Raw genomic sequence first — 9,614 nt, 5'->3', positions numbered from 1 at the left:
TATTCTCCAAAAATTCACCTTTTGTGTCACATGAAAGAAAGACAATCTTATAGGATTTGAGCAAATGACAGAATTGTTATTTTTGGATGAACTGCCCCTTTAATATTTCTTCCTCACCATACCGGTGGACTGTATGGCATATCTGTGCGTGAGAGAGTTTGAGGACAACAGGTATGACATCAAAAACTGCTTTCTTTTCTTCTCTTAACACACTCTGTTGTGTTACAAAACGACTCATTCAACCTTGTACAGTCTTTCACCCCAGGATGGCAGGTGTCCCTCTTTCAGTCTCAAACGGTACATCATCTGAACCAGTCCTGCATCATACTCTTGTGACATCATTAGTACGTAAACCTGAGACCTAAAACAATGACTGCACTTTCTCCCCTTCGGCTTTCATTTGTCTTTTCTCGTCACTATTTTTGCATGTCGTTCACAGTCTCATTTTGTATAAAAGGCTCTTAACGATGAACCACTCGATTTGTATCTGTAACATCTGAACTAATGTGACGTTTGAGTTGTTACATAGACTTGCACCGTCGGTTTGTTTTGACTGATGTCTGTGTTTTTCTTTTACTCCTCCTTTAAAGCCTTAACGTTACTTCCTGGTGTGCTGGTTTTCACAGTAATGTGTCCCTCCCATGTTAAATCAAGGCGAGCCTTTTCTCCCTGCTGTTCAGGCTGATTTACAGTATCAGGGGTATGTTGTATATTGTATGATACACACCTTTTGATCTCATATGTAAATTTGCATTAATTGCTGACTAACAGCAAATATTCTATTTAATTGCTTATGTTATGGCTGTGGGATCATAAATGTTAAACTGCATGGATGTGTCTCTGCAGAATGAACTAGCAGCTGTGTGATTTTTACACAAAAAAATAAAAATGGCACAATATTTTAATAATTTCCTTTTTTGTCAAGCGCTCCAACTGTTTTCCAGTAGTCCAATAGTGCTTTAGAGTCAACTCATAAGCATCTTTACGAGTGAGTCGAAAGTGAGTGAGTTCAAAAACACTGAATTGAATTTTTCGCTTCAATCATTGATTTGTTCAAAAACACTGATTCTGTAATGTGTGTTGCTAGGATACCCGAAGGTTGATTCCGTTTTGACTTTGTGTGGAGGAAAAAACTAGCAATATTATTTCGACAAATATCGTGTCTAAAAAAGTTGCTTGCCAACTTTTTTTGTTAATTTGTTGTATAGCATTATCGCACTCTCAGTCAGAGTGGGGGTTCAATCTTCAACTGGCTGGCAGGAGTTGAATACTCTGACAGGTCATGTGACCTGCCACTGGCAGCTGCCACCAACCAATGGCAGGTCACGTGCCCTGTCAGTGGCGGCTCCTGCCAGCCAGTTGAAGATTGAACCCCTAACTGCTCAGTCATGCGGAATTATGCAGAATAATTATAAAAATTATACATTGTTTCGATCCTCTAATCCAGGGGTGCCCAAACTCGGTCCTGGAGGGCCGGTGTCCTGCAGAGTTTAGCTCCAACTTGCCTCAACACACCTGCCTTCAAGTTTCTAGTATGCCTAGTAAGAGCTTGATTAGCTGGTTCAGGTGTGTTTAATTGGGGTTGAAGCTAAACTCTTCAGGACACCGGCCCTCCAGGACCGAGTTTGGGCACCCCTGCTCTAATCTGATTAGAGCTGAAACAATAGACTTTAGTTAGGTTAGATATATTTAATGCGGAGGAAAATGAGGCTGTGTTAAAGGTCTATTGTATGAAGGTAGTAGATTACAATTTTCACAACTGTTGTTTTCCGCAGTACAATCCATTGAGCAAAGTGCTTCTGTTCACCGAGCCTCATTTTCGTGTCAAAAATGAATATTTGGCTCTACACTGATGTCTACAATCTAAAACCATATTAAAAATATAATTTAAACCTAAATATTTTAGGATAAAGAGTATCAAGAATAGAAGTCTTATATATTTATATTTTATAATTATATGTTCAGATTAATTATTCATTATATTAACACATTCATAATTTATGCAGAAGCCATTAATCCAAGGGTAAAATTTAATTTTCTGTGATGGCAAAACTTGTTACCATGCAGAATGCAGAACAGCACAGAAATTATTTTATTTTTAAGTGCAATTAATAATAAGGTTATGAATTACTTGCATGCTCTCAGAAGAGATGTATCTTCAGTCCTGTTTTAAAGCTTCCTGCTTTGTTTGGATGGAGACTGGAAGTTCCACCAGTGGAGGAAATAGAGTGAAGGTTATAGAAGGTGCCTTTTTATCTTTATTAAAATATGTCTGAAAATCTGCAGTGTGAAATTGTCTTGCTATGCTGGAAATGTTACACCACATATCTTTTAGCTCATTAAGAGTTGAGGGAAAAAAGGGGAGTTTTGAGTTTTATTGGTATTTGACAATGTACAGTTGACTATAAGTTCATAAGCAACTTCTATACAATAGGGCCTCTGAGTGTTAAGCAGGATGAAACAGCAGGAATAATGCTAGACGAAAGACATCCAGCTACATGAATACAACATCTCTCAATATTATAATTCTAATTCATAAGGATCTTCTCGGATGCTTTTCAGGTTTCTCAGAGAATATATTTTCTTCATCAGAAGCACCCGCCCTCCAAAACGTTTAGTTTGTGATCCTGGAGAGGAAAACATGAATATATTTGATGCATTTTTAATCATATTAATACGATTTTTAGCTAATTAAAATGGATTGATGTTAAGACTCACACAGTGTTCTGTTTGTAACGATCCAAAGCCTCCTGTGCCACCACCTCTGAGAATTTCGGGTCTCTCCAAGGAATGTCTCCCGGCACTGTGAAGCTCATATCTGGCCCGTCAAACAGTTTGACTGACACTTTAGTGTCTCCTGGGTTCTCTGCGTTATCAGAGCTTTTTGACATCACCTGCACATAAAATGTTGGCAGTTGAGAGATCTGCATAGTGGAAGCAGTTAGCGTTGTGCTGAATTAACACCTACAGCCTGTATTTTAAAGAAGCCATCTTCATTTTTGGTGTGGTTCGCTAGAGAGGACACCCAGCCGAATTGCTTGTTGAACAGGTCCAGCACACTAGAGGTGTTGAACATCTCCTCTTCGAATCGTTTTAGCACGTTGTTGTACTCCTGGGTTAAACTCTCAGCCCTGGCAAGAGCCCTTTCCAGCTCCTCCTTCAGGGGGCCTTCCAGGGGCCTCTTTCCAGAACAGTCTGAAGAAGAAAACAAAGCTTTAATTGTAAGATGGAATTCTCATCAAAAACTCCCAAACTGGGACCAATTTTTTTTCATTTCTGTGCTGGATAATATAACGTAAAAATAGTGTATTTTAGTATCGCACTTACCAATATGCTGGATCTCTTTACATTTCTCACACTCATCCTTCAATTTAATGCAGCCAGCAGAATTGCGACGAATCTCCCTGCAGGTCATCTTATCATTTCCAAATGGCTTAGTTATAATAACATCCTCGTTTACTCTGCCATCTGGGAATACAGGTTCACAGATTAAATGCATGGGGTATAAGTGGTCTGTAAGTAAAAAAAACTAACTACTATTTTATGTCATTATAGTGTATTATGTCATATTGCCATATTAAAGAAATTTTTTTTTACATGGAATTGACAAAAAAAAGCAATGGAAGTCTATGGGAACCTAAACTCTTTTAGCATCCTTCAAAATATCTTCTTTCATGTTCAACAGAAGAAAGAAATTCATACAGATTTGGAGCGATATGACTGCGAGTAAACGTTTTTGGTTGGACTGTTACTTTAATTGTGATGAATATTGCTTACAGCACTTTTAACTTTGTAGATGTTGTTATATCCACCAGGCTTGTAGACCCTGAAATTTACCTTCTGAAGGGAAATCCATATCACTTCCCATGTAGGGCCCGAAGGAGTCGAACATGTTTCTTGCCATGTCCATCATGGGGCGGAACATGCTGTGGAAGCTGTGGAACTCTGGGTTGTGCAGAGGGGACCTGTAGACCCGAGCTGCCCGGCTGGACTGACTACCGAACATACTGGGCATACGGAAGGGACTGGGGAAGAAGCTGGGCTGGTGGAAGGAACGCATGTGGTCGAACACCTTCATGCTGTCCATGAAGATGTTGTCCACTCCGTCTGCAACCTCTGTATACCGCTCCTCCAGGTCCTCAAAGCGTCTGGTCTGCTGCTGGTCCTCGTCCACAAGGGTCTCAATGTTCTGCCCGTTGATCCAAATGGAGATGGGAGAGGTCCTGTTCAAAATGTCCTCCAGCTAAAAACAGACAGAGAGGGATGGTTGCAAGCACCAGAATGAAGTCAGGATAATTGCAGGGATGTTTGTGCAGACGTATCACCTGTCTTCCCACCAGGCCAGCTCCACTGCTGCAGGTGCGTGAGTAATACTTAACACACGTTTTCCTCAAGCAGGGCTTGCACTCCTCCCACAGAGCCTGCACGGTTTCATTACACCCGCTCTGTTGCTCACTCAGCTTCTCCTCCATCTCCTGAGCCCCCTTCAGAGCATTCTATTTGAGGGAATAGCACAAGAAAGAAAAAAGACCAATTAACTGCAGGGGCCCCAGAAAATATTTAGACACTTAAGTCAAACTTAAAAATGTATGAAGGTTATTTTATTAGATCACAGGTACACTCTACATTAAGGTTCAATTCATTAACATTAGTTAACAAATGCAATGGGTGTCATGAAGTAACAACAAACAATTTTTCTCAGCATGTATTGATCTATGTTAAAGGGGTCATATGATGCGATTAAAATTTTTCCTTTCTCTTTGAAGTGTTACAAGCTCTTGGTGCATAAAGAAGATCTGTAAAGTTGCAAAGACTAAAGTCTCAAATCCAAAGAGATATTCTTTGTAAAAGTTAAGAGTCAACCACGCCTACACTCTTAAAAATAAAGGTGCTTCAAAAGGTTCTTCACAGCGATGCCATAGAAGAACCATTTTTGGTTCCAAAAAGAACCATTCAGTCAAAGGTTCTTTGAAGAACCATTTCTTTCTTAACTTTTTATAATCTGAAGAACCTTCTTTCGCCACAAAGAACCTTTTGTGAAACAGAAAGGTTCTTCAGATGTTAAAGGTTCTTTATGGAACCATTTAGACAAAAAGGTTCTTCTATGGCATCGGGAAGCACCTTTATTTTTAAGAGTGTACCTAAAACGTCTCGTTCTAACACGCCCCCACATGTCTACGTCACGATGTGGTAAGATTTGCATAACGCCGCCGAAATGTTCACGCAAAGAAAGAAGGCGTAACTTTTGTTCTCGCTGTAGTATTGTTGCTGCAGCCATGTCGTGAAGATGCTGTATTTCTCGTTGTGAAAGCGAAACTACTTTGTTTGGTCTTCCAAAAGAGGACAAGACTAGAAATCAGTGGTTAAGTTGTATTTACAACACTGTTCCAGAACACTTCAACCCAAATATTCAGATGTGTCCAGCACATTTAATGGAGGACTGTTTGCTGATCCTGGGATACTACAATGACAGCTGTTCTGACACAGTCTGTAAGTAAGTTTTGATTTTCTGATGATTCAAATGCGAGTTTTGAGCAGTGTAGAGTAGCGCTTGTTGTTTGTCATATCTCCGATCGCAAATGCATGGTTTTGTTTACGCAATGCCTAAAAAGACAATGTAAGTCATTATAATCGATAATTATGTCCCCACTGGATGCAACAAATGCCTCATTTATAATGGGTTTTAATGTTTTTGTCTCGTCGCTCCGGGACACGGCATCACAGTATGGTAAGGGGCGTAACATTTCCGTCACACGCTTGAGGTATTCGGCCAATCACAACACACTGGATAGCTGGCCAATCAGAGCACAACTTTTCAGACCGATGAGCTTTGTAAAAAACAATAATGTACATTATGTGGAAAATAATGTTTGTTAACCTTAAATCGCATAAACACATTTCATTACACCAAATACACAAAATATTGTTATTTTTAGCAACATCATATGACCACTTTAAAATGAATATATATTATATAATATAAATAAAAAATATAATATAAATATATTACTGTAAATTTGTAATATATTGCCTAATTTAAATATTTACAACTTGAAATGTTAATGCATTAATATATGTAGGTTATGTAATTAATCTACATTATTGTTTTTCAGCATTTGAGATTTGATCTGATTTTAAATTAATTTATGAATTGTACTATTGCTCATTGTTAATTCATAATAAATTACTTAATGTTCTCAAGTTATACAACTTGAAATGTTAAAAATTTAATAATATATGTAGATTATATAACTGATCTACATAATTATTTTGTTTTTATAGATCTGGGTTAATATTAATTTATAAAAATATTACTGTTAATTCATAATAAATGTTAATGTTAATTTAATGTTCATTTATACAACTTAATCTATATATTTATATACAATGAATTAACATTTTAAGTTGTATAAATTAACATTAAGAAATGTATTATGAATTAAATTAACAATGAAGTTTATATACAGTATATCTCTAAATTATTATTAACCTAGATCAATAAAAACAAGATTAATTATGTATCAATTACATAAAATGTTAATTCATTATATATAAATATATAGATTATGTAATTGATACATAATCTTGTTTTTATTGATCTAGGTTAATAATAATTTAGAAATATACTGTATATAAACTTCATTGTTAATTTAATTCATAATACATTTCTTAATGTTAATTTATACAACTTAAAATATTAAAATGTATTAATATATGTAGATTATGCAACTGATCTAAATAATTGTTCAATTGATAGTTAATTTATGCAGCTTGAAATGTTAACTATTAATATTTGTCGATTATGTAATTTTACCAAGATTAATCAATTCTGAATAGTTAATGTTAATTTTTATTTAATGTTGTCTATCTATCTATCTATCTATCTATCTATCTATCTATCTATCTATCTATCTATCTATCTATCTATCTATCTATCTATCTATCTATCTATCCATCCTCTTCCTGTCTCACCTCTTTTTGTTGCTTTGTTTTCTCTAGTTCAGACTGGAACCTCTTGTGGTCCTCTTCTGTTCGCTCCATCACAGTCTTCATCTCCTTCACCCCAGTGATGGCATTTTCAATCTGTTTATCCAGGTACTTTTCACCAAGCTGTGAGATCTCTGCCAAAAAGCAATAACGGTTACATTACTGTCCTAATTGAGCACAACATGTTTGCACAGAAAAAAAAATGCACTTACGATTGAGCTCCTCTTTAGTTGGTGGTAGCAGACACTCCGCAGAGAGGTAGAGAAGAGAAAGTCCCAGCAGAGACCATGAGACCTTCATCTTTGGTGGCTGTTAGTGTCCTGGTTTCAGAAGCGGTTTAACACTATGAACATAAATCAGGAAATAGTGGGTCATTTAATAGTAAAACCTGTTTTAATTAAGCTGTGGTGAAAGTGACTCAGCAAGTTTATGAACATGAAAAATGGCAAAGCCCACACTTTTAATAATGCGGTTTGTGTGAGACTCGCTCAGACAGACTGTGTGGCACTGGGCAATGAATCCATTGTAACGGCGTGTCTGTTTATATTGTAGGTCTGATACAAAATAGTGGCATTTATCTTTCTGCGACCTTGATGTTTCTGAACAGAGGGCCAAACTGATTTATTGTGCCAAAAAATATTTCATCTACAACATATTCAAAGTTCACTGAAAAATTTTAATTCTGTCATTATTTTCTCAACCTCATGTAATTTCAAATCTGAATGCTTTTCTCTATTTGTGGAACACAAAAGAAGATATTTTTAAAAATGTGGTTTTGTTTTGTTTTTCTCCATACAAGTCAAAGGGTCCAATGTTGTTTCGGCTAAAAAATATCTTCTTTTGTGTTGTACAGAAGGGGAAAAAAAGTCATACAGGTTTGGAACTGTATGAGGATGAGTAAATGATGACTCACTTTTGGTTGAACTGTCCCTTGAACCAGTATCAAACCAAAAGGCTTTGAAGAACAAAATCATTGGAGGTGTAGCAAACTTGCAAACATTTAAATGTTCCCTTCACCGATTACATGGATTTGAAAGCAAATCCCCTTCACTAAAGCTTGCTCTGACAAAATGTAATCCCAGTTTTGTGAGTTTGCAGAAATGTCTGAAGCTTACCCTTTTTAATAATGCTGCACTTTTAATCATGTTTGATATTTCTAAAGACAAACCATTGGTCCTCAACAGCTGCTGTTGAGTTTGTAATTCACACCAGAGTCTAAGTAAACATCATAAAAGCCTTGAGTCAGTCATGGGGACAAGTTTCCTCTTTTTAGCCTCCGTACGTGTACATAGAAACCCCAACTCTACCAAATTAAATCCAGGAGCCTAGTTACATAAGAAACACGCACAAATGTTGGAAGAGCCAATGAACAGACAGAAATACTGAGTCACATGGAAAGTTGCTTTTTTGAGATGTAAAATATGGTGTGCAACTTGCAGTGTTTTGCTTTCTCCATAATCTAACCTTGAAGTTCCTCAAAAATGTTTGTTGCAAGCATACCATTTTATCTTCTTCTTGCTTTTGTTTGAATTAATCTTGCCCTTGTGTCTAATCTTATATTTGTTTTGGAATGAGGTTACACATCTCTTTGGCGTTTGTAAGTATCACACAGTGCGAGGGGATTTGCTTTGTTTAATGATATCTTGCTAGGGAACAGTATGCATCCTGAATGCAGTTGACCTGGCTTAGTTCCCCTCATCGGCTTGGGGCTGCGAGACAAATTCCTCTCTGCAATCAATACAAATTCGCCTAGGGAAGGCACAGACAAACTCGACTCCACAAACAGCCCAGTTAGACTTTTTGGAGGACATTAACCACATGAAGATGGATTGTAATTCAAAAACTGCATAAATTATATGTTGTTCTATCTCATGCCAAGTACAAACAGAATCTTATTTAGATTTATACAGTAGTGGGTTATTGCTCAGTAGTTGGGCAAAATGCATAAATGCAGCATTAATTACAATGCAATTTTATAGTACGTCAAACAGATATTACATCACTGTAGCCATAATATAAATAACATCTTACATAAATGTATATATTATGCACAATTATATAATATCTATAAAACCATATTTATATAAACACGATTGTCAGCATCCTTGTAATATGCTCTGTGTACTCACCCTGCTTGGATTCTTTTTCTTCCCTGCAGATGGACTGTGCCTCCTCTGATTTGTTTTTATACTGGGAGGCTGGGTGATGGTGACGACATGATTCATGGGATGAGAATGGCTGTGGCTTTGGACTTTTCCAGAAACTGTTATTGTCAACAGCAGAGGCTCCGTCTGACCAGAAGTGGGCAATATTGCACCAACTCGCTCATTTCATTGTTCTTGTAGAGGCACAGCCTGAACATGGGGTTTACGGGAAAATATGCCCTCTAGAATTTACCGGCAAAGACTGTATGTGGATAATTCATTACTGTCGGACAGTTCCAACATTTAACAGTGGTGAATCACCTTAATGTGACCTGCATAACATCCACTTTAGCTGTGCAGAGAATAATTCAGTGAATCATGTAGAACTCGTTCATAACAGTGCTCAAACTAAGTAAACAAGTGTGCAGGTTATACAAGCTCAAGTTTAACCCCGAAAATCCTTAACCTAATTTTGTGTTCCCG

At 37.0% G+C, this 9,614-nt stretch overlaps 1 protein-coding gene across 1 annotated transcript; it reads right to left on the bottom strand.

The window, feature by feature from the left end:
- Nucleotides 1–2,361: 2,361 nt before the first annotated feature.
- On the bottom strand, nt 2,362–9,220 carry clu (clusterin). The gene is made up of 9 exons (XM_016294639.1): nt 9,117–9,220; nt 7,200–7,330; nt 6,973–7,121; nt 4,326–4,496; nt 3,838–4,243; nt 3,328–3,468; nt 2,969–3,195; nt 2,719–2,894; nt 2,362–2,627 (listed from the first exon to the last, which is right to left on the bottom strand). The coding sequence occupies exons 2-9, from the start codon at nt 7,285–7,287 to the stop codon at nt 2,615–2,617; spliced, it is 1,371 nt and encodes a 456-aa protein (XP_016150125.1). The 5' UTR covers nt 7,288–7,330; nt 9,117–9,220; the 3' UTR covers nt 2,362–2,614.
- Between the last annotated feature and the right edge of the window lie 394 nt (nt 9,221–9,614).

Source organism: Sinocyclocheilus grahami, unplaced genomic scaffold (genome assembly GCF_001515645.1).
Source record: "Sinocyclocheilus grahami isolate Dianchi unplaced genomic scaffold, SAMN03320097.WGS_v1.1 scaffold321.1, whole genome shotgun sequence".
Lineage (NCBI taxonomy): Eukaryota > Metazoa > Chordata > Actinopteri > Cypriniformes > Cyprinidae > Sinocyclocheilus > Sinocyclocheilus grahami.
Note: the sequence above shows the minus strand (reverse complement) of the source record. Positions and strands in the feature narration are given on the sequence as shown.

Excerpts from the sequence above, each read along its gene's own strand:
- clu (XM_016294639.1), bottom strand. The coding sequence starts at position 7,287 with ATGAAGGTCTCATGGTCTCTGCTGGGACTTTCTCTTCTCTACCTCTCT. Across the intron at positions 7,122-7,199 it reads AACTAAAGAGGAGCTCAATC|AGATCTCACAGCTTGGTGAA; the intron begins GTAAGTGCATTT and ends GCTTTTTGGCAG. Across the intron at positions 4,497-6,972 it reads AAACAAAGCAACAAAAAGAG|AATGCTCTGAAGGGGGCTCA; the intron begins GTGAGACAGGAA and ends TCCCTCAAATAG.